A 25,095-nucleotide genomic window follows, 5' to 3' on the forward strand; every position below is an offset into this window, starting at 1 on the left:
CTTTACTGCAAGGTTGCGTTGCTGGTTCATGTTCAAGTTGGTGTCCACAAGGACCCCAGGACCCCAGCTTTTCTGCAAACCTTCTTTCCACCTGGTTGTCCTTAAACTTGTACTGGTGCATGGGGTTATTCTCCCCAGATGCAGGACTTTGCATTTTCTTTTGCTGAACTTTGTGAGCTTCGTGTTCCCTCAGTGAAAGACATTTTATTCAAAGCCATCCTTCAGCATGGATATAATTTTGCAGGATGCACATTGCACTGGCACCTTCAGAAGAAAATTGGTACACTGCCTGATGAAAAAATAGCACTTCTGTAATTCAGAACCCCTGTTCACCTCCACCACCACCCGCCAAAAAAATCAAACAAACAAATGAACAAAAACCGCAAAACCCAAAGGAAACAATAAGTTTACCAAAAAATTCTCATGTAATCCAGTAATCCACCTTTTGGAGCTTTCTAAAGAAAATGTAATCGCTCCTTTTTGGTAACTTGCTGTTGTCTTTTCTACCTTCTAGTATCCTTTCTCCTATCCTTTACATCTAAAATCTTATTTTAGTAGATAGAAACAGAATGTGTTTGATGATGAGCCATGTATTTCTGCTGATCAGAAAAGTCACTGGAAACATCAGCCCCTTGTCTGCTCTTGAGCATATCACTTACAGCTTGTCTGCTTCTCTATAAAAGTCCACCAGGCTCATAGGCTGCAGTCTGCACACTATGTTTTACAATAAACTGATAGTTTCTAATTTCTGGTCCTGTCAGTTTTAGATGAAAATTTTAGCTTTTGAATCTGCAGCTTTGCTTAGTTTATTTCAAGATTTCTTGTTTTTCTGGAGAAATTTTCTGCCATTTGCTGTCAAACATATTGCTTCATGATGAATTTACATACAAGTTTAGGCAGAGCATGACTGCATTCACTGCCATACCACTGAGATGAGCTCTTAATGATATATATTACTAAAATGTTTGTGCCTTCCTTCCCTTTCAAAGAGAGTATTCCATAAAAAAGCTCTAAGTATTTTCGAGGGAAATCATTAAACCCATTCACAGTTCCAGGAGAAACTGAGGAAATAAGGGATACTGAAGCAATTGAACAAAGCTGCCCAGGAAAAATATTGGCTTAGTTAGCAAAAGAAGTCAGCTCTCAGAAAGCAGCCATATATTTTATTGCCAGGCAATACCACCCCTTCCTTCTCCTACAGTGAGATTTGTGAAGAAGTGGTGGAATTTCCAGAAAATGGTGGGAAGACACAGTTAGCTGCATATACCCTTACGTGTCTGGTGCGTATTAGCACGGCAAAGGAGATAATCAGTTCCATAGTAACTCTGTGGCTTTGGAGCACATTCCCTGAAAGACAGAGCTCAGGGTCCTGTAGCTGCCAGAGCAGCACTGGTGCTTTTTCTTTCGAATGGGTAGTTGCTGAGTATGTGTATATAAATATACATATGTGTATGTATGTATGCATATATAAGACACTTTAATTTCTCTCCTTCACAGAGCACAGCATAGGGGAACTATCTGCCACAGGACTGGAAAAAGGCCATGGGGTAAGTGAGGAAAAAAATGATTTTTTTGTGATTGTACACTTCTTAACACCTAGCCGACGTGTAAGTTACTGAAATGTGGTATGGCTGTCAAAGAAAATTTATAAAAGGGAATCAGAGCAAAGAAAGACAAAATGGAATAAATTACAGAACTAGTTGTTTATTCTTTCCTTGCTTTAAATCTACTGGTATAAGAATTTTGTATGTTAATATCTATGTATCAAATGCAGCTTCTTTTGGACACTTTGGACCAGGTACTGAATTCAATGTCTCTTTCATCTGAATATACTAAATGAAATTAGACCTACAACAAATTTGATTAATGGTTTATGTGATCTCCAAGACAGAAATTTGCCCACATTTAGTTATTTCTTATCCCTCTTTTTCTATTTCCTGAAATGAAAGTAATTTCCTATATTTGGATTTATTTCAGTCTTGTTTGCTGGTTCATGTTCTGATTTCTTTCCTAATTTTTTAAAATAACTTACCTTCTTAAATTATCCATGTATGTGAGTTAGTTAGTTATTTCTGTTCTTGCTGTCAAATCCAGTATATTGCATCATTCTAGCTCAGGTAATGACTCACTTCTGAATGATTTAGTAATTTGCTAAACTTTAGACACTTTCAATAATAGCATTCCAGATACCAAAAAATATTTTTTTCCAAGCCAGTAAAGGTTGCTAAGTGACAGAAACATACTTACCCACCACATCGGTTGTAGTTACTTCAGTGCAAAGAAACAATCTTACGCACGCACATCATAAAAATAAACATTTTATTAGTATGTTTTATAAAAAGCTGTATTTTATTAGAACCCAAACCTTAACTCTGACATTTTGGCTGTTTGCTTCTGTGTATCAACATTCACTGTGGGTTTTTTTTCATTTCAATATTTAAGGATTTAAGTGAAAATGTAGTATTTTTTACAAAATGTTGTTTCATTTCTTGGTCACTAGCTACGATTTCGTTGAAAAAAATGGCAAAAATATTTTGATATGATATTATATTGGTGTCAGTTTCTTATAAAAACTGCAAACTTGCCTCTGACAGAAAGCAGAATTAAAATGCATTTGAAGTATCTCTCCTTCAGACTTTTTCTGCATTTTAGTGTGAGTTCTATAAATAATATTGGGTCAGAATGACAATGGGGATGTTGTGATGACACATCAGTTATACAGACAGGTATAAAAATGTTTTGTATTGGCAGCATATTTCCAGTGTCACTCCCATGCTTTTTTATGTTTGGATTTTTGCAAACAATTGGATAGCTTAACACAGCTGCCAGTGAACAACTTTAAGTATTTAGTTTTACAGAGCGAGAATTCCCCATCACTTACCAGGATCTTTTCTGTTAAATAGGAAACACATGAACACAGTCTTTCAAACTATATCTATAATGTTGTTAGCAGACAATTAGAGTGAAAAAACTAGCTAAATTAATAATGGCTAGGGGAAAAAAAATACTACCTACTAGCTTGAAACTCTTAAGTGGAAAGGCACAGTCTATGAGTGATACATTATATCTATAGGTCTGTAATAGCCAGCAAAAGCTCGTCAATGACAGCACCTTGCATATAAGCAATATCATGCAATAAAACAGTATGACTTTGCTTTGGTCACTGAAAGAATGAATTGTCAATAGCCTCCTTCTAAATATATGTTGACTATTTTTCTTTTCTCCCTCATCTTAAATGTTAGAGAATTGCAGACAGTTTTCAGGCAGCTTCCTTGACCTTGGTAAAAGCCTGTTGCATGAACACATACCAAAATCTCTCTATATAAGTTTTTAAAGTACTTATGAAAATAAAGACTTTTACTAAAATACTGGGTGAGAACTCAGTTCCCAATCCCATAGTTTCAGACATATGTAGGTCTCAGCCATTTAGACTCAAGTATGATTTCTGCTTTTGAAAGGCTGAAATCACTGTCTAAATTATAGCCTGACAATGAAATCAGCATGCATCTACACTCTCTGTCTTTCTTCCTTTCTTCCTCTCTCTTTGTCAAAAATACAATAAATTTCTGGTTAATGGAAACCAACAGCAAACCATTTCCTGTTAGATGGCTGTTATGGGCACTAAACCATTAAAGTATGCACCTAGTTTAAACCCTTCGTTTCCCTTCAAACAGAGCCTAAGATTAGTAAATATAAAGATAGCAAATATCACAAAATCTCCTACCTAAAAATGCTGTTCTTTCTTTAACCATGAATCTGTATCACCTGACCAGTCTCCACTGATCCCTTCTTCTTGAGAAAGATAGAAGAAAATTGCAGTTCCCTTGCATTTTTTCTGATGCTTACTCTGGATGTTAAATAGATGCTTTGGATTGTTACAGGGATATATACAGAGGTTTTTAACTATGTTGTTGTAAATATTTAAATAAAGTTAAAGCACTTTTTTGGTAATAAGCTCTACTGTTCTGAAAATTCTGGTGAGATAAAATAACAAGTGCATATTACATAGCTCTTGTTATATTTAATTCCTGTTTTTATGTTTTTAATACTATAAAAACAGACTTTCTAATGACCATATTCACTTAACATCTATTTTGCCTGTATTTCCATCGAAATTAACAGATCTAAACAATAAATACTATTCACAGGTTAATCTGTGCTGTCTTTAAAAATCAACATTTAGAATCAACTGAAGCATTTCACTTTATCTAAAGCCAAACCCCGTTGTACTGCCTTGAGTATTATTGGCTGGTGATTGTTTATTAAGTAAAACAAACTAGTGCACTGCCTTAGAATTTATCGACATTTTACTTGAAATTTCTCGTGTCAAAGTAAACAAGCAAACTCAAAAAGAACAGAAGGTCTCCCTGTGAGATCTGAAGAATTGATGCTACCTTCCCTCCACCACTGACATGCTTGGTGCTATATAAATGTTAGTATTTATCCTCTGCAGGCTGCACCTGTAATAGAGGTCAACATCTCTGCACATGCTTTACAGGTCTGACATTCTAGTAGGGTGCAGCGGTGCGTATACATATCATGGCCAAACTGACACAGAGATATAGCATTCAGCAGGCTTGAAACTATGCCCGTTTCAAGTCAACAGAAACATTTTGTCTGCAATTTCAATGGGACCAACGGCACACCCTATCTCAATAAGTAGCAGAGCTATTATTTTAATTTCCTTGTAGGTACTAACTCTGCCAGCAGCAGGGGCGGAACAGAAGGTCTGTGTCCTTGATGGCATGGGAATAAATCTGATTTCTGACAAGTTTATTTCAGCTTGATATACAGCCCTTAATTTGGTTTCTGTTTTCCTATTCAAGGTATGTTCACTTTCAGACATCCGTCCATGGGTTTAATTGTTTTTACATCTCTGCGCACTCAAAGGTGCAAATACTGCAGTTGAGTGGGAGAAGAGGGAGACATTAAAGTCTGCCTCCCCTTTTTTCCTTGAAAATCTATGTATGGAGACAAGCAAATTCATTTAAGGTCACATTCTGCCACTTTTTCATTGAGTAGAATTTTACTCTGAGAGTAATACTCTGGAGTGAGATACTTTCTAATATAAGATAGTGTAGAACAGCGAGACTGTTATTGGGGCTCAAAATCAAAATATACACATTCATAACATATCAACAGCAACATAAAATTATTTTTAAAGTGAGGTTTTGAGGCTTGTCTTTGAGAATCATAATAGAATGTAATGTCTGAAAATCTTTCTTCATATAATATTCCTTACGTAAGATTATTACAGGCAGATGTGGCTAGAAACATTAAGACCCCAACTCTGAACCCCTTGCTTCCAGTGAGCGGCACCTAACTTTCTGAGTAACTGAATAGTTCTAAGACACCAGAATTAACCTGCTTTTAAGTAAACAATGTCAGTTTTCAGAATTAGCAAAGCACTAATTTCTGTATCGGGCTTCAGGCTTGATTTAGGTTAACAGTAATCATGACTCCCATTCCTCAGACTGAAAGCTGAAGATATCACAGAATCACAGAATGGTTGAGGTTGGAATGGACCTTCAGAGATCACCTAGTCTGACTCTCCTGCTCAGGCAGGGTCACCTAGAGCAGATTTTCCAGGATACTGTCCAGATGGCTTTTGAATATCTCCAAGGAAGCAGACTCCACAACCTCTCTGGGTAACCTGTTCCAGTGCTCAGTCACCCTCATAATAAAAAGGTTTTTCCTTATGTTCATATGAAACTGCCTGTGTTTCAGTTTGTGCCCACTGCTCCTTGTCCTGTCACTGGGCATCGCTGAGAAGAGTCTGGTTCCATCGTCTTTATACCCTCCCTTCAGATATTTAAATGTATTGACAAGATCCCTCCTCAGTCTTCTCTTCTCCAGGTTGAACAGTCCCAGCTCTCTTGGCCTTTCCTCATAAGAGAGATGCACTAGTCCCTTCATCATCCTTGTGGCCTTTCCTGGACTTGCTCCAGTACGTCCATGTCTCTCTTGCACTGGGGATCCCAGAACTAGACACAGAGCTCCAGATGTGGCCTCACCAGGGCTGAGTAGAGTGGAAGGACCACCTCCCTCAACCTGCTGAAAATGCTCTTCCTAGTGCTATCCAGGATATCATTGGCCTGCTTTGCCACAGGGGTATATTAATGGCCATGGGGCCAACTTCTTGTCCACCAGGACCCCCAAGTCCTTCTCTGTAGAGCTGCTTTCCAGCAGGTCAGTCCCCAGCCTGTACTGATGCCTGTGGTTATTCCTCCCTACGTGAAGGACTCTGTGCATCCCTTTGTTGAACTCCATGAGGTTCCCCTCTGCCCATCTCCCAGTCTGTCCAGGTCCCTCTGAATGGCAGGACAGTACTCTGGTGTATCAGACACTCCTCCCAGTTTCGTATCATCAGCGAACTTGCTGAGGGTGCACTCTGTCCCTTCATGCAGGTCATTGATGAAGAAATTGGACAATACTGGACCCAGTATTGACCCCCGGGGGACACCACTAGCTACAGGCCTCCAACTAGACTTTGCATCACTGATCACAACCCTCTGAGCTTTGCCATTCAGCCAGTTTTCAATCCACCTCACTGTCTGCTCATCTAGCCTGTAATGTCCAAGGGAAAATCTCTTGTCCAACTGCAGCTTAATGGGTAAACTGTAAGATTTACTGTATAAAATTCTATGGACTATATTGCAAAGTACAGCAGCCCATAATACAGTTGTAGCTATCCCTTGTGGTTTTAAAGTTGATTATATATGCCATACTATATATCTCTTGTCAAGCTACTAAGATTTTTTTCCTTTTTTGTAATAGTTAAAATATATCATTCAACAGTATGCTCAATATACACTGGTGTAACAGAAATCAAATTTCATTTCATATTTGCAGAAACCCGCTTAATTTACATGTTAGTCCTGGAGTTGCAATGAAAAGCAGCACATCATGCTGAGGCATTTTTGTTGCCTAATACTAAACTACATTTGTTCTGAGAATAGGAAATTTGAAAGTCCCTATTTTTTTAAGAATCTCGTTATGCAGCACTACTTTAAAACTTCAGGCTGAAGTAATACTTCAATGGATACCAAAGGAGCTGTGGAATTTATATTGACTTACAAAGAAAATCTAGTGTCTAAATAAGGGATAGAAGGTTTCCCAAAGATTTAGTCTCTAAATACAAAAGAGAATTAAAATGTTCCTTTATAGGGTATGGGTGGGTGGAGAATAAAGCTTGCATGCTGCCTAAATGCTCAAGTTGTCCTATGCTGTATTTTTCAACTGTAATAGGAGAGACATTCCCACTGAAAAACAAGACTAAGGCAAGCGACATTCTGGACGAGGAAGTTGTACATAAAGCAAAATGATCGTTCCAGAATCATGTGTGCAAAGCGTTACTTGAACGTATGAGCCTCCCGCCCTACCAGCTCAGGAGCAAACTGCTCTGGTAGAAAAGCAAGTTTGAAATCAAAGAAAATACACCAACGAGGTCCTCATGGTGCAAAACTGACCCTAGTTCCAAGTGTCAGGTCAGGTGTAGTTGTACGAAAAATTCCCTATACTCCTGTCTTGTAAATAATGTATCACTCTTGAAATTATACGTCCAGATATGTAAATGACAAACAATCAGACAAACCTGGAGCTACTCGATCTACTTTTTCCAGGTATTTTCATTATGCGAACAGCACACAAGGGGATACCCTTCCACGACCCAGCTCCTCCTCTAGTCTGCCAATCCTGTCTGAGCCCAGCATGCGACTACCTTGGGCAGAACTTCAAATACTAATTTGAGGACACCGCTAGGGAGGAGCTAGATGGAAAAGCTCAACTACCCGGTCCCTCTTAAAACATTTAGGTCTTTTATTATCACCACAAAGGCCACTGGGGCACATGCGGTGCTGGAGCCCCCTAAACTGGGTTTCACACTGCCAACCACCGCCACTACAGTGGCAACAATCGTGTGCCGGGACCGGAGACGAAGACAAGGCACGGAACAGCCCAGACGGTACAGCAGGGGCTGGGGCGCGCCGGGCGGGCCGGGGCCGCGCAGAGGTGCCGGGCGCCGGCTGCTTCCCTCGAGGCGCCGCTTCAACGCAGAGCAAAGCCGCCGCCGCCCCCGCCGCGGTGAGGGCCACGGGGAGCCGCCCGCCGCCCGCCGCCCCCCGTCCGCGCCGCGCGGGGCTGAGGCGCCGCCGACGGCGTCGCGGCGGGAGCGGGGCGCGGCGACGGCGGCGGGCAGGTGGCGCGCCGCCGGGGGAAGGACGCTCCGCTCCCTCCGTGCGCTCTTCACCTGTGGGCGTGACCGCCGTCCCTCCTCCTCCTCCTCCTCCTCCTCCTCCTTTTTACTCGAAGGGCTGGCGCTGCTGTAGCGGCAGAGCCTAAGAGCGGCGCAGCGACAGGAGGGAGCCCGCCGCCGCCGCCGCCGCCGACCCTCGTTGTAAAGTGTCCCGCCCGCCGCGGGCGCCGAGGAGCGGCCGGCGGGGGGCAGCGAGCAGGCTGGACTCGCCGGGGGCGCGGGGCCCCTCTCTGCCCGGCCGGCGGCCTCTCCTTCTCCGCCGCCCTCCTCCCTCCCTCCTCTTCCTGCCCCCTCGGCGGGTGCCGCGCTCGGCAGCGGATTGTCCTCGCCGCGCGGAGCTGCCCGCGGCGGCGGCCGCGCTGCCCTGCGCTGCCCGCGGCGCGGCCGCCATACCCGCGGCGCGGCCGCCATGCTGCCCACGGCTGTGAGGCGGCGACAGCCTGAGCTGGGGGCGCCCTAAGGCGGCGGCGGCGGCGGCGGGCGGGGCGGCCTCCCGCGGGCTCCCGCGGCGGCCCCGCCTCGGCCGGGCCCCCTGCTCGAGGGCAGCCACCTCTGGGGGCGGGGGAGAGCGGGAGAAGGAGCACCAGCAGCACAACTCCTGCAAGTTAAACAAAAAAAAGAAAAAACAGGCTCGTCCGCGGGACAGCGCCGAGGCTCGGCATCCCGCCAGGCGCTCCCGTCCCCCGCCAGATCCACCTCGCCGGCGGTCCCGCCGCGGTGATGGGAGGAAGCCTGGCCGAGGCCGCCAAGTCTTGCACGCTCTAAGTCGCCTTGGCGCTGCGGCTGGAAGATGCTCCGCGCGGCAGGACCGCGTTGCTGCTGACGAGCCCCCGCGGAGTGGAAGATGCCTTGCTTTGGGATTACGCGTGGAGAAAGGCCATCAGTCAAGGGGAGAGCTGGCTGGTGAACCTCTCTGACTTTCCCCCCCTCCGGGGAAGTGGCTTCAATGGCTCCATCTCCCAGGAGAAGCAGTAGGAAAGATGCCAACGCCTTGCCAAGCATGTCCTCAACTTTCTGGGCTATCATGATCCTGGCTAGTCTCCTAATCGCTTACTGCAGTAAGTACATATTTGTCCTGGTGTTTTTCCTGGACGTGAATCCACGCCCTTGCCGTCCGAGGTGACGCTTTGGGCAAAGGCTGAGGTCTGCAGCGGGCAGGCCTAGCTCCTGCGCGTTACACTTTCACCTCCGCTCCTCTCCCCACTGCCCCATGCTAAAGCAGGTAGACCGACGCTTTAATATTGCTGTTTCTCGGGACCATGAGGTGTCCCTAGGTTGCAGATGTGGCATTTCAGATCCAAACAGAAGCATTTCTTGCATCTTGTGAACAAACTTTTTAGCCATAGTAACTGTGATCCGGTGCTTGCTGTTTATTAGCAGATGTTACCAGCTCTCTTCAGGACTGCTCCCTCTTCATGCACGCTCTTACTCTAATCCACTCTCCATGAGCAGGAGCTGTTTTGTTTATGTTAATTCCTTTAGGAAGCGCGTGCTTGGTCCAGTGACAGATGTCTTAACATCGCTGGGATAGTGTGTGATTCTCTGACTGTGAAATTGCATTGGAACCAGCCCCAGAGCTGCCTTAGCGTATCCTCAGCAGCACAGTAAAGCCACGCTCTCGGCTTTAGAGCTGCTACAGAGATTATCAGTTGAGTTTTGTACAGTTCTTTTGCAGGCTTGATAGATTCTCCGCCCATTAATTGCACTGATTTGACATCTGTAGGAATCAAGTGTCTGCAGTATTAATGCTTTAAAACACCTTTACTTCTTCTTGCTTCATTTTAATGCTCTCAGCAGCTGTAATTTTCAAGCAGTTATGTAATATAAATACAGTTAATGCCCGCGCTGCTGGGGAATTCAAGTTTGTCCATAGTACCAGAGTGGGAATCTTTCAGCAAGAAGAACAGAAAAAACTGTTTCTATGCAATAATAATAATAATTAAAAATGTAATTTATCAGGAGGGACTAGCACAACTTTGCCAAAATGAATCTACACTGTATTTTCCCAGCCTGAGCTGACTGCGATCTGTAATTTACCTGTAGTGTGTATTCCTTTCATTAGCTGTAGCATAAATGACTTTGCACTAGGCTTGTCAGGTTGAGCTGTATAGGTGCAGGTTTTGATGAATGGGAAATGGGTTCTGGTTTTCAGGAGCATGCCTGCTGCATTTCTTAACCTTCAACTGCATTCCCCCCAGCCTTATTACATAGGTTGGAAAAACAGATATTTCTTTATTTTTCTGAAACAAGATTGTAATTGGATAGAATAAGCTTTAGTTCACTACTTTGCATGTTACAGGGACTCGACACTGACAACGTTCATTCACTGCCTTAACAGTGAAAGAGGCTTATTCCATCGATAACATTTTCTGTAATTTCTTTTTGTAATCTAATACATTTTGCATTATACTTCTCATTAAAAATCATGTAAAAAAGCCACACTTTAAAATACTTCCATTTTGTGCTTAATGCCATATTTGATGTGCTAATAAATGTAGACGGTGCTCTAAACAACTTAGTGAGATTTAAAATATGTAAATTATATATAAATATATATAAAATAAAATTTATATGCATACTGGGAGATAAGTGCCTCAGAAAATGCATGTTGGAGGATAAATTGCTAAAGTGTAGAGAGAATTCAGCTGGATGATAGTAGCTGAAAATACTAAGTTTGCATTAGACATCTCTGGAGGGTCCCAGGATTTTTATGAGACTATCCGAATTCTTCTGTGAATATACCTTCTATAAACATACCCTAGGAAAGAGTTAACTGTAAACTCGGACTCTGTAAAAATGATTTATTTTCAGCAGTGGAGTTGAAGGAGTTAAGGAGTGAAGGAAAGAAGTTGATAATTTGAATTGTTAGATCTTGTTCGTTACTTATTTTTGGTATCATTTACTGATGCTGAACAATGCAAATGTTAGCTGATGTACGAAGACAATTTCTGGTGTGCTTAAATGACCATTTTCTAATGACTTCTATCAGCCAGAGTAGATGGTATTCCTCAAACATGTAGTACACTCTTCATGCCATATAGAGCTGAAGAACACCATGCAGCATAAAATATGCAGTGTCAAAACACTCCATCATTTATGTAATGTTTCACTGATTTGATAACTGTGATTCCGAATGTTAATGAAGCATCATTTACATCTCATCTGGTTGCTATAGTATTTGAAAAATTGTTAAAAAGTTTTTGCCCTGTGGAAAGGATGAAGATGTCTGAAAATCAAGGAAAAAATTCTGTAGTTATTTCTAATAAATTTTATGAATTCTTTTCAAAATCATCTAGGGTTTATTCAGACCTTTTTCATCTGATACTTTATTTTTTGAAGGAAAACATAATTTGGAGGGTAGCAATGTTCTAAGGATAACAGTCTTGCTGTATTTCTTAAAAAGTAAAAGAAAAGTATTTGCTTGAATGTAAGGTGTTCCATATTTTTTTCACACATCTTATAGTTCGATATATGGAAGTATGCTAACTTAGATCTCTTACATCAAGCAAACTTCTGTGGAAAACAATGTAAGGTTGATATATTATTAAAGTAATTACAGTACCTCATATCTGATTATCACACACTGTATCATTTTACTGTACTTATGTCAAACTCTGCAGCTTCAAAAAATCAGAACTTTTATTTTTCTCTATTTTTTAACACTATAAGCAAAACTTTCAGTCTATCTTGCTTATTTTCTTTCCCGCTTTATTAGCCTGACTAAGCTAATCCCAAAATCAGTATGTGAATGTTTCTTCGCCTTCTCCTTATTAGTGTGTGAATTTTTATTTCTGGGGATATATTTGTTGTACAGCACAGTCATCCCTTAGTGGCAGTAAGCAGTGAATACCATGCTCTCAGTTCCACTTGACAGCTAAACAGATGTTTATAAAGCATGTCCAGGATACATATGTACAGGCCATGAGACTTTAATTTATACTTTAATTTCTGAAGCCAATTATGTTCTCTTTGTCATGGTAAAATGATGAGTTGACCATTTTTTACTTCCTTAAATGTTTAGATTATACTTAGGGATAGTGGCTCCATCCTATGGTAGAAGAGAAACCTGCATCAAATCAATTAGGTTAGTTGCTATAGTGATAAATATAGTGTAATATTCTACTCCCAAAGAAAAATGTTCTGATTTAGTGGGCTCTCAACAGAAGAAGGAAAACATGAAGTAGCTAAAATAGTCTGTTTTTAAAAGCCCACTTCTATAATGACTACCGACTATGTTTTCTTACCAGAAACATAAGTAAATGTAAAAACAGTCTTGAAAGACACTATCCTGGTAGAGCGTGAACACCTTTAACTGCGATTCAAAATTAGAGGAGCTGTTAAATTTTTTGATTCCAGGCATGAATTCAGCATACTTGTTTCATGAACAGTAGCAGACCAGGGAGAAGTATCTAACGTGAATTAAAGCTTTAAGTTGTTTCTGTAAAAGTAAAGTAATTCATGTAAAGTACATGGAATTATTTTTCTCTTTTTCTGTAACTGGTATTTACATGTTCCCATGTTAGCAAGTTTGGTCAAATTAAGAAAATTTTCCGTGATATCAAAGCTGTATGCTACATCAGAAATCTAAGCATGTTTTCAAATCAGAGTGAATTCTGAGTGCATTTATTCAGTTGGCTTTGCTGTAAATCTTGAGGTGCTCATATTTGGTATGTTTTTTGTATGTAAATGATGACTCTCTAAAAATGTATGATTCAGCTTTAGCAAAGTTGTGGCAGTTACGAGTTTTTGACTTTCCTTATTTCATACTGTTGTATAAGCATAAGGAATAGAACATTACATCTCCAAGGTGTGATAGGTATAGCTGTTTAGGGCTAGAAAAGCAGATTATTGAAAGGCATTACCAAAACTGAATGCTATTTGGAAAATTCACCTTCCTGTTTTAAATATTCCATTTGGAAGACAGTGTTAGATGAAGCCCAGTATTTATGCTGAATCAATGGTGATAATACTAAAAAAAAAAAAAAAAAAGCCCAAAATCAAAATTTTTCCTGTAACTCTACAATTATGCTTTGCAAAGAGATGTGCAACTTCTTTTACATTTATGAGAGATGAAAAGGAAATGTTCTCCTCATTCGTTATTTCTTTTGCTTGCTGAATGCAAAATAAAAACATTGCAATGATGAAATACTGACAGGTCATATTAAATGACTGATTCTGGAGTCTCCCATTTAAATTGGTGGAATTTGTTGAGCAGAAAAATCAAACCCTTAGTATAAATAAATTAAAAAGATCTCAAAGATTTGACATGGTACTATGCAAAATATAAATAATTCCCATGAAAATTGTTATACTGACCTCATCTGGAACAGATCCTATTCCTACACATTGGCTGCTTATTTGAGAAGTACAATTTTTTCACTGTACTGTTCTGGAATTACTGTCTTTAGAGAAAACAAACAATACTGTGGTCTTCAGGCCTAAGTGCACTTTTATGCTACTCCCAGTAAGGATGTCAGTTAGCTCAGACTGTCACCTGGAAACCTCTCCAACATGCACTACCATAACATCACACATAGTTGCTGAAGTTGTCAAATGATAAATGGTCACTACTGATTTATGTCAGATGCAAGCAAGTGACCTCTCCATGAGGGGCTGCAGCTCCTATTACTGATCCTATTATCATCCAGATCACATCCTCTGCTTTTTTTCTTTTTTTTAACAAATGAAAAAGATTTATTAATCTGTGCAAATCTGTAGTTTCATTGTGTTTTTTGCAAGAATTACTGTGCCTGTATTTTTTCCCAAAGTGCACACTGACTAAATGTAATGTATAGAGCAACTGTCATTGCTCAAACTTTCTGCAGTCAGGTTTGTGTATAGAAATCAAAAATAATGCTTTTATGGCATTAAATAAGATAAGAAAGATGTTAAAATTTAATCCCTTTATGTAGCATCCCAGCTGCTCCTTTTTAAGAAGGTTCATTTTTTTGTATTAAAAGTGGTGCTTTAAGCTTCATGGCCTCTACAACATACCACCTGTTAGTGTGAGCACCAGACCGGCATTTAGACTAGCTGACCAGTTAAGTTGTAATCTGTCTAGATGATCTATTACTTAGGTGCATTTGGCACCAGCATAAGAACTGTCTTGTCATTGCTTTTAATGGTGAATTCAACCCTTGAAGGCTAGGTAATCATCATTTACAGTTTCTCAAACCTATTTGAATTCTGTTAACTACTACTTCAGTTGCAAGTATAACAACTGATACAGATGGATATATCGGGAAGCAGATATGGAGAACTACAATGAAATGGGTATGTTAGTTAAATGTGAGGATGAAGAGTCTCCCGTGTCTTTCAGTGGGATTGATAGGACAGAGATTGAGACCACTTTGTCTCACTCTTTTTTTTCCTGTTTATTCAACTTAAACTTTGAACAGACACTTTTCTACCACCTGAAAGAAATGTGTCACGTTAAAAAAAAAAAAAATCATTTGAAGCGTGTTTACTTTTCCATTCTTTTTGTATAGCAGGCATATTCCAAAGTAGTTTTGGATATAGACTTGAATAATGAAATCATAAAATTATTTACTGAATTGAACTAATGCAATAATCTGAGTTAATCTTGAAAATAATTTATTGAAAACAAATCAGAAGGGTATACCAGGAATTTTTTCATGTACACTGCCAATACTATTTTATTGAACATTCATTTTAAGCTAAGAGAATATGTATGTGTTTGCATGTATGTGTGTTCAATGCAAGGCACATCAGTAAAAAAGCAAAACTGATGCACTCTAGAAATTATTCTCACTGAATGTTAAAGGTGGCAATTTCCCTGAAATTGCCTGCTCCAAGGCATTTGATCTAACACATCATCTTTATATATGCTAATACATGGACTTGTTTGGTCTTTCTGAGGTTTTTTCTGCCTGGAAATTCACCTACAAAATTCAGGACAAAACTGTGGTGATATGGTTCTGTTCAGAATGCCTGCTTTCAGCTAGAATATTTTTATCTTTGGGCCTGTAAGTAAAAAAAAAAAAAAAATCCAGGCAACTAATGATACTTTAAAGATATCTTTTAAAGAATTTCCATGGAGGTTTTTCTATTAGGCTATCAGCTGCAGCTAGAAAAAAAACAAGCATCTATGTTCTGGAACTCAGGTCCTGTTGCATTAAAAGATATGATTGGAAAATACATACAGTTCCCTGGGAGTAAGATTCATCTTTCCTTACTTTAGAGTTCTGCAGTATAGTCATCTACATCTGAACTTGTTGCAATCATCTCCTTTTAAAGTCAGTGGAAAAACAGACATTTTTAGAGTGCAATTCTTGTGACCTGTTTTAGATATCTGCTGTAGTTTGAGCTAAATTGTGCTGCATAAGTGCCTGTTTCTGTAGACTATAAAAATGCCTGTTTCTTTTGACTATAAAAGAAGCTTAGAATACTCACTCAGTTATTAAAATTTATGGTATCAGATGAATCCAGTCTTTCATGATAGCATCTTTAAAATATTACTTATTTTCAAGCCTCATATTTAATATTTAAATGCTTAATGCTAAGTAACTGGTTCAGTATTTGGGTGGGGAAGATAAACCATAGAAGCATAGGCTTTGATACAGATCTGTTAAGACCTTAGGTCAAGATCTATACGAATTGAGGGATGTGGTTGGCATAAATTACTGGGAATTTCTGAAAACATCTTTGGGAACATCTTGTATCATGAACATTTTTTGTAATTTGTTTGTCTTACTGTAAATTCTCCAGTGTCATTGTGAGTATTTTCACACTCTGGTTGCTCTAAAAATAATATCTCACCCCAAAAGGTGGAAGCAAGGTGAATTTTAGATCAGTGCTCCAAAGATAACCCCCTTTGCGTTTGTCTTTTTCTCATTTTGCAAGTCTCTTCTATAGAAAAGATTGAGGACATTTGCACCATGCAACTTTTTGTAGTGTGATTAAGACACAGTTAAATCACTTTTATCTACCATTGAGTTAGGTAAGAAAAATTTTGAGAGAGATGTACAATGTGTGTGTATATATATAAGAAGCTGTAGGGGCAAAGAAAGACAGGAAATGCTTGTCTTGATTACTTGAGCAGGTAAGCTTTGCACTGAGCATTAAAGTGCCACCACCACTATCCCCCACCCTCTGGAAACTAAAAGCTATTTATGAAAAAAAGTTTGTATTAAATAATTGTCTTTGGGGTATTTGGCTTTATGACCCAAGGTGTTCCTCCAATTCCATGTTCTTCAGTGTAAATGCTATTCTTACAATCCTTGTCATCTAGAGAGATTTGTTGTCTTCTATACCCAGTTCTTTTATCAATATGGTTTTGTTCCAGGAATGTTACCTACTTTTAACCTTTTCCATGATATATATGTTCAATGCTGTTTTTTCATTCACAGGCATTTTTTGTTTAACAGCTGGGCAAATCTGTTTTTGCTGCTTGTGCAATTAGAACCCCCTATGTTAATCCTGTCTAAAATGCCATTATCTTTTAATTTAATCTTTTTTAGAATGACTTGCTGAAGGGACTTTTTCAGGGTTTGTGGTGTTACATGGACTCCCTTTCCCATGCTTTCATATGGTCTTGTGAAATGCCTCTGTGAACTGTTAGGGTGATAACAAGTTACATGAACTGCCACTTGTAATTACAATAAATGGATTTCAGGTATTTCAGATATAATTCCAAGGAATTAGTTTAAAAATAATGTATAACTCTTGAGTTGCTGGGATTTCAAAACCAATTCCTATGAAACAGCTTAATCCTTATCTTTTCACATTTTGACATTTGATAGGAGTATAGGTAAGCCAGTGTAACCTTTGGCACAAATATAACATGGACTTGATAAGACTGATTTTGCATTGGATATATATAAGACTAAGAACTGTTGCTTAATATTCTATCAGATAATTTTTCTTTATATAGAGGGAAGGGACTTGCTTCAAAATCCTTAATTTCAGAGTGGTGTTTTAATATAAGCACAGATGCAAAATAAAATGAAGCTATTACCTATCTCATTCTGTGAGTTAAGCCCTTGAAGTTTTTATGTTTTATTTTCTCCATCAGTTGTAGACCAGATTTGTAAAAATGACAAAAACATTTCCTACATTACCTTGTTAGAGCACATTCTCGATACATTTTGCTGCTTTTCCCTTTGCTACTTGTACTAACTGATGTCCATTTTCTTCCTGAGAGCTACTTTTAGGATTTAATGTCAGGGTTGGGAGTATTGGGTCCCAATAATAATTTTCCTACATTTTTTTCACTTATTTTTATTTTTCTTAACTAAGTTCAAGTGGATTGGCCTTACTGTTTGTCTTGCCACTTTTGGAAGTGCTCTGTCCATTACTAGGTCTGACCAGTACAGCTATGTGCATCATGTTGGCTTGCCAGTGACTTCTCAGACAGATCAGCTTGATATATATGTAGGGACTTTTTTCTCTCACCTGCTAGCCCTGAAGGTGTTTGGGAGTTGGGTTGGTTGTGCTTGTTCCACATGCATCAGGTTGTCTGGGCCTGGTTATAAACTCTGTGATGGGGCACACAGTAGGTTTGCATCTAAATATCTTATTAGGGCTTAGTAAACTGGCAGTTTAGGGCTTAGTAAACTGATAGTGCACAGAGTATATAACAGATCCAAAATTAGAGTCTAACTTTTCTCCTATAGTTTTAATTATATTAAATGTATATTAATATACATATAAGCAGATATGACTACGAACAGAGGATTAGAACTGAGCTGTTGAGAAGCAAAATATGCCTTCACTTTCAGTGCACGTAATTTGGATAAACATTTTAAGTTGCCATTCTGTCGTTGATTGCGAGAGAGGTGGGAAATTTTTCAGGCAGTACAAGCAATATTGCATTTTATGGAGGGACAGTAGAACTGCATATTTAAAGCAGTCTCCTGTCCTGTGGCTCTTACATGACTGAAATGCTGGAGAGCCCTGTTACATGCCATTCACTTTAACAAGGATGTTTACATTTCAGATACATTATAATATCATTCAGGTCATGCATGTTTTGTGTGACAAAGCACACCTGTGTTTTGGCTGGATAATGTACATTTTTCCAGTTACGAAACAGGAACAGCTGTCTCAAAAGTGTATGTCAGGAAGCTAGAACTTAAACCAGACCCAGCTGTTCATGGTCCTTGTTTGAAAGGGGTCAGGAAAAAATAATTTTTGGCTGGTCACATAAAGCATATGGAATGAAAATTTCAAATCTTTCTTGTAAAGACCAAGGACAGTGTTTCTAAGGTAGGCTTTCTGTCCGTTTCATGTTCTTGTTCTGCTTTCTGCCTTACTCTTCTCATGTCTTCATTGGGACAGCATATATTTCTATAAATGCACATATTTATTCCCAAGATGTAGCATCGTAACTGAACTTAACTGGAGTTATTGAAATATAACAATATTTCTCACATTTCTAAATTCACTGATTTTTTCCCAAAGAGGAGAGATAACCCTGTGTTGATGCTGTTGTTTTTTAATGGGAAGGTAATTTGGAAACCCCGGTTAAAAAGAAAAAAATACATTTAATGAACAGAGGGAGGAAGTTAAATTGTGAATTTTGCTTGCTGACCTGTTAAAAAGAATTGGAAGTTGGATTTTAACTTAGATTTGCTGACTTTGACAGCATTTCTTTAAAAGTGAACCAAGTGCTTTTCAAATCAAGTACAGCTGTCAAACAGGCAACTGGAGGAGAAAATTCTATCTATATATAAAAAAAAGGCATATGAGTTCCTACTTAAGCTTATTTGTGTGTTGGTCGCTTTTCCTATTCCAAAATCCCAGGACCGACTGATTTATAAACACATGAATACACATACAAGTAAGCCATATGATACTCTGGATCATGCGTTTTAATTTGGCTTCATTGGAAATGCATGTATCATATTGGTTAATTTATATCTTGTCTGGAATTTTTAGAGGAGTAATTGTGTTTTATTTAGAAATAATTGGATCAGTAAAGAAACGTAGTATTTTTTCTTCCATGACTCTTTCCCCCAAGATCTTATAAGAGCACTCTAATATTAAAATCTTGATAACCAGTTCTTTGTCTTTCAAGGACTGCAAGATAATTAGCTTTACTGATTTATAGGGCATTAGTTACAACTGCAAATCATTTAAAGAAAGCTAAGAGCTGAGTTGAGTGCTTGCTTTCCAGCAAAGGGGGTAGTGGATTTTCTGTGCAGCCTTGTCTCTGTACCATCTTTTCCAGAGGCATCTGGGTCTGAAGCATCACTTGCTGACTAGCAAGCTGTACCTAATGAAGGTGGGAATGTCCACTTTGATCCCTTTGCTTAATGCAAGAACTGTCTTAGAGGAGGTATTAAAAGCTACTATGGGCCATCAAAATGTTGATTCCCAACATTTTTAGTACTTTAGTTGGGAGGAAAAATCATAGGAAAATCAGTATTTTTTGGAAAGTATGTTGGCTAACTAATTCAGTTGCTGCACATGTTCACATAGCTGGAATCTCTTCCAGGAGGTTCATCGACTGTTACAACATTTTGCTCTAAAGAATACAATAGCAATAACCATAAAAATGTATTTTCTTTTATATTGAACGTAGCTGTTATTGGGGCTATACTCAGGCAGGAAAAAATAATGTTGCTTGATGTATTTAAAGCATGCATATATTATCAGTTAATATTATTCCAGGAAGATGACCATAATGTTGATTTCCTGACAACAAGGTTTTTGAGCAGGCTTGCACACACAAGATGAGGAATAATATATTGTCTGTAAACAGTGGAAACAACTCCTTTAAAATCAATTACAGATAATGAAAGAGAATTAATGGTGAAAAAAGACGATCTTTTTTCTGAAGTCTGATTTATGATGAGTAATGGTGAAACAACACATTGGTGGTTTGCGTGAGTGTCTGAGCCAATAAAGCTAACAAAGCTTTTCATATGAGCTTCACAGCTTCAGCATGTGAAATTCATGCAAATGTTATCAAAATAGCTATCAAACTCTACCTAATTCAAACTTGTCTGATTATTTTATTTGATAGCTCTTACTTCTGTATATACAAAATATACACCTTTTCTTGAAACCAGCTAGATTTCTAAAGGTAGTTTGGGGATTTCACTTTTAAAATGTTCTCACTGTCAATGCTATAACATTTGAAAACTTTTTCATGTATACATTGAGCTTATACAAATACTGATAAATTAATATTTTTTGTTCCCAGACTGTCTCTTTTTCAGAGTGATTCTGACTGTTTTTATAAAAAGTATATACATAGGCTCGTTTTATAGTAGGCTTTTTTTGTCCATTGCCTGACTAGTTTCTATACATATAAAAAAGCAGCTTTATGGAGAATGAACTTCAATTTACAATGAGGAATATTATCCTACACTAACAAAATGTTTCTAAACATAAATGTATTTTGTATGGATGTTTCAGTAACATGGAGGAAAAGTGTTTGTGGCATGTTTTTTGCAGGACAGGCACAATGGAGCAGTTATTTTTGCTTTTGATAAAAGACTTACTACCTCAACAAACTTAAAGTTAGATTCTGTAATTTTTTAAAGAAAAGGGAGTACAAATCTATGAAACAAATTCTTTTGAGTAGCAAATTTGGCTGGTAGATGAATCAAAAGATACTGGTCTTTTTGACACCAGGTATGAGTTATATACTCTAATTTTGTGAAGCTCAAAAACAAGTGTCGAGGAGTTTTATGGACCGCATTACCTTTCAAGTTCATAAAACACTGCAAACAAGAATGTCCCTCTCTCTCCTTCTAGGATAAATAGCTCAATTAATTTATAGAATCTTTCTTTTTTGTGTAAGAGAAGAAATGGACAGTAAATTAATCTGAATAAATTGGCTTTGTTTTTTATTGTTAGTTTTATTTTTGTCGGAATTAGTATCACAGTAATGCTGACACTTTCATGAAACTTTTTTTCTTACACTTCAAGAATGACAAGCTTAACTGTTTTCCTGGAATGGAGATACCAATAGAAGTTACTTTCACAGACCAATGTAGTTGTTTGAAAATTTGAATGGGATTTTGTACTGTTTTCCATTGCTTGATGAATCTTTTATGTCAGTGAGCACAGGGTTTTGCACAGGGTTTTGCAGTTTGGAGCTTCATTTTCACATAAAATCACGATCCCATCTTCCTCCTTACAGATGTGGAGATGGTGACTGTGTCACCATGACCAGTCCATGACTGAAAAGCAGGTGATCTTCCAGTCAGTTTTAGGGGAAAGTCAATGGGATATTTTTTGCTGCCATGGCTTTCTGAGCCCAAGATGAGGAGGTAGAGCCATCTTTGAAGCTGTGAACTGATTTAGTGGCAAAAAGACGATCATCTTTGGAAATGAGGGTGAATCTAGAGAAAGTTTGTTCTTCAGAGCACTCATGTGAAGCTTCAAGCGTTATTTTGGCCTTCAGCATTCAGTTCTTTCCAGCTCTTTGAACTGGTGCTTTTTATGGAATTTATTATGTACACACTTGGCACAGTATAAAGTTGGATGTTGTGTGTATGCTATGTTGCTAGCACTCTAGATCCAGATCCTGATGCAGGATAGATAGGAATATGATCACAATAAGAGACTGAAGATGGTAGAGAAAGAAACTGCTTGTAATATCCTGAGTTTGGTCTGAGAAAAATGACCCGAGTCACTTCAGGCTATTACTGTTTACCCTCTGCAGCTGTCTTTGGGCTGGAAGCAGGAGTATTTGGAGATGAGCGGTACTTGAGCTGCCAAGTCCGTTAGAATGAATCTGACTCTTCTTTCTTTTCCCTGGGCTGAGGAGGTCGTCCAGCAGCGCAACAGGTGCTGGCGCAGCCCGGTGCCCTGGTCTGAAGCCCGGCTGACAGGTGGTGGTGTTAGACAGGAGGGTTTTTTACTGCTTTCTTGAATACCTTGCTTAGGAAAAGGTGATCAGATTCTGGCCAGCAGCTGGAAACATGCCCAGCACTGGGATCTCAGACTGTTGCATGAACAGTCTTTCTGAGTTAAACTAATGTGTGGTATTTTTCTGTACATGCATGTTAAAATTCAAGATCAAATTGTTGTAGCTGCATTTAGAGAAAAAAAATTACCCCAGTAGTTAGAAAATATTGTGTCACATTCTCCATAGGAATGCCATTGATTTGACCCCCCTTTCAAAAGAACACTGCATTTGTTAAAATGGTAGAAAACCTGTGAATGCTTTCTTGTACTTGGTTGACATGGGAGCAAAAAGAAAAGCGTGAGGCTTAATCTTCACTGCATCTCTGTATGTCTTTTGTTCCTCAAATATGTAGTTCTCCACTTAACAAAAATTGTGGCAAAAAGCTTAGCAGATAATAATTTGGGATTTTTTTTTTACTGATCGTGTTGTTAGAAAGTGTGACAAAAGAGGGAGAATGAGAGAAAAGGAGAAAGGTGACTAAGTGCCTACTTTCTGTTCATACTTTCTGACTCCACTTTTCAACAGTTTCCTCATAAATTCAGGTAGCTGCTGTAGTATGTGAGTGACTGTAGAACTTACTCTAAGATGAAATTGTGTATTCTTGGCTGCTGCTATATGTGAATAGGCCGACCATTTATATTTTTTGTTCATTTTCATATTGATTAGTTAATTATTTAAAAAGTTTCTGAATCTTAATAAATTTATTTCCTTGCTTTGCTAGTAATGTTCTAACAACCTATCGGCAGCAGCAATTATTCCCAAAGTTTAAACCATTTTTCACTAAAAAGGATATGATTTTTTAAACAGCTACTACTCCTGCTTTCCAGATAGTAAAGTTAGGAGTGCAGCTGTTTCCTACTAAATGAAAAGCATTAATCATTTCCTTTTACTTATAAAATCAAATAGCTGTTGCAGTAGTCTCTATATGTAGAATTTGTTGTTTGGCTGGTTTTACTGTTTTAGAACAAATGATTCAACCATAGCATCATTTGGTACAATCTGACTCTGGGACATTTTGTGTTGCAGTCAAGAGTTTAAATAACATCAAAGAACGTCTTACGTCTAATGCTTCAAGAAGCAAATATATTTGGATTGCATACATCGAGAGAAAGGTACGGGGCTGCATTTAAAAATGCAACTGATATGGTAGAGTATAGGATGAATTGTAACACCAGTGGATGATGCTGAAGACTGAAGCATGGGAAGTATGAAGACTGAATGGGGACAAGCTACAGTCAGACAAAGTACAGTATCATGTGTTCATTAAATATCAGCATGAATTTCTTCAAGTTCAGAGGAATGGAATGTCTGCTGCAGAAGAGAAGTTTAAAAGTGCTTTTCTTGTTCAGTCAAACAACAGCTGAGAGATATAATAATGAATACATCAGAAGAATAAATATCAAAAAGAAACTAAAGGCCAATGTGCGCTCAGGATTAAGTGGGTATACACTGATATCAAATTAAATTGGAACTTAAAAGAAAGATCTGTGATTATCAGAGGAAGGAGATTTTGAATGTCCTTCCAGTGTAGTGTCAGGCAAAAAAAAAAAAAAAAAGTTTTAAAGTAGGGTTTAACTGACTTACAAAAAAGATTGTAATACACAATGGTCTGTGATAGCAAGACACCAGATTTGATGACTTGAGGAGATCTCTTCCAGGTATGTGCTTATATAATGATACTGCTTTTCTTAACATTAGCCAACTATGAGGTGGTAATATCTAACCGTTAACTTATTGCAGTGTGTTTTCAACAAACAGTCCATTATATCACTCAACTGCTAGTCTTTAATTTAAGGCATTATGAGCCAAAGCAATTCAATACCTCATCAGAAGTAGACCCCTGAAGCTTCCCCTAGTGCTGTATTTCCCAGAATGTGGGTTGTGCCTTTCCTGGGCAAGTCAGATGGGGGAGAGCAAGAGGCTCCCAAAGTTGAGATGGATTCCTTTAGGGCACATGCTGTTTGCATTTGGGAAGGGTGGCACGTGAGTAGGCTGGCATTCCTCGAAGCAGGAGACATGCTGTGGTGGGTTCTAAACCACTGCCAGAACTGATTGCCAGTAGTTCCTGGCATAAATGGTGATGTACAGTAGAATAACCAGCCAGCAAAATCTTTTAAGTGTTCCTATACCTGAGTATTTTTTGTTTACTTGGTACAAATTAGAACAATCATCTGCTGTATCCAAAGAGAATAAGAATGTTTTACAGCCCTTGGTTCACGGTCACTTTAAGTCACCATTAGCTTGAGCAGCTGCCACACTGAGAGCCCTATCAGGAAAATGATCCAGATCCAACACATTTTTCTGTCTTTCTTTTTTTCCCTCCCTTCACCCCCCCGCCCAACCTTGGTCAAGTTAATTTTGAGACAGATGGTTTCCATAAGCGCTAGGCCTGGCATAAGGGCATGGGTAGGAATATGTGGCTGGGATGAGAGAGACGTTATACTTTCTGCTGACAGTCTGCACTAAAGTCATAGAATTGACCATGGAATTGCAGCCTGCATCTCCTGAAATCTCTTGCATCTTGCTTAGCTCCTTTAGATGGGTTGATAAGGCCTTTTAAGTTCAAATTTCAAGAGTTAAAGTTGGAGTCTCTTTTATTTATCTATATTGTATCTTCAGTGAAAACGTACTAATCTTCAGGACTTCCCAAAATGAGTCAGTACTGGGAGAGGCCCCTGTCTTTTGGTTAACATTTGTTCTGTTGATAAAACACATTCAAATGCCCCAAGCTGTCTGGTATATTTTGCTGATCTTTTATGAACTGCACGTGTATTTAGTTCCATTCTTTGTCTACGCTGAAACATAACAAATGTACTTGGTCATATCCAAAGGTCATTCAGCCCAACTAACTTCAACCATAAACATACCTAGGGAAGTGTAAGGACAGCACAAGGATATATGATGCTTCTACCCCAAGCCCCCAGCTGTTTTCTGCTGAGAGAGTCCTGAGCTGGAT

The 25,095-nt window shown here is 38.9% G+C and overlaps 1 protein-coding gene across 7 annotated transcripts in view; it reads left to right on the top strand.

Annotated features, from left to right (window-relative positions):
- The first annotated feature begins 8,730 nt into the window (after positions 1–8,730).
- Positions 8,731–25,095, top strand: part of TAFA5 (TAFA chemokine like family member 5) — a 481,655-nt gene continuing 465,290 nt past the window's right edge. For 2 of the 7 annotated variants that reach the window (XM_064506183.1, XM_064506174.1), the window contains exon 1: positions 8,731–9,312. In XM_064506183.1, coding sequence (XP_064362253.1) covers positions 9,201–9,312 — 112 coding nt within the window. In that variant the 5' untranslated portion in view covers positions 8,731–9,200. The remainder of the gene's footprint in view (positions 9,313–25,095) is intronic. The other 5 variants (XM_064506193.1, XM_064506210.1, XM_064506223.1 and 2 more) reach the window with 5 other exon arrangements.

Source organism: Dromaius novaehollandiae, chromosome 1 (genome assembly GCF_036370855.1).
Source record: "Dromaius novaehollandiae isolate bDroNov1 chromosome 1, bDroNov1.hap1, whole genome shotgun sequence".
Classification (NCBI taxonomy): Eukaryota; Metazoa; Chordata; class Aves; order Casuariiformes; family Dromaiidae; genus Dromaius; species Dromaius novaehollandiae.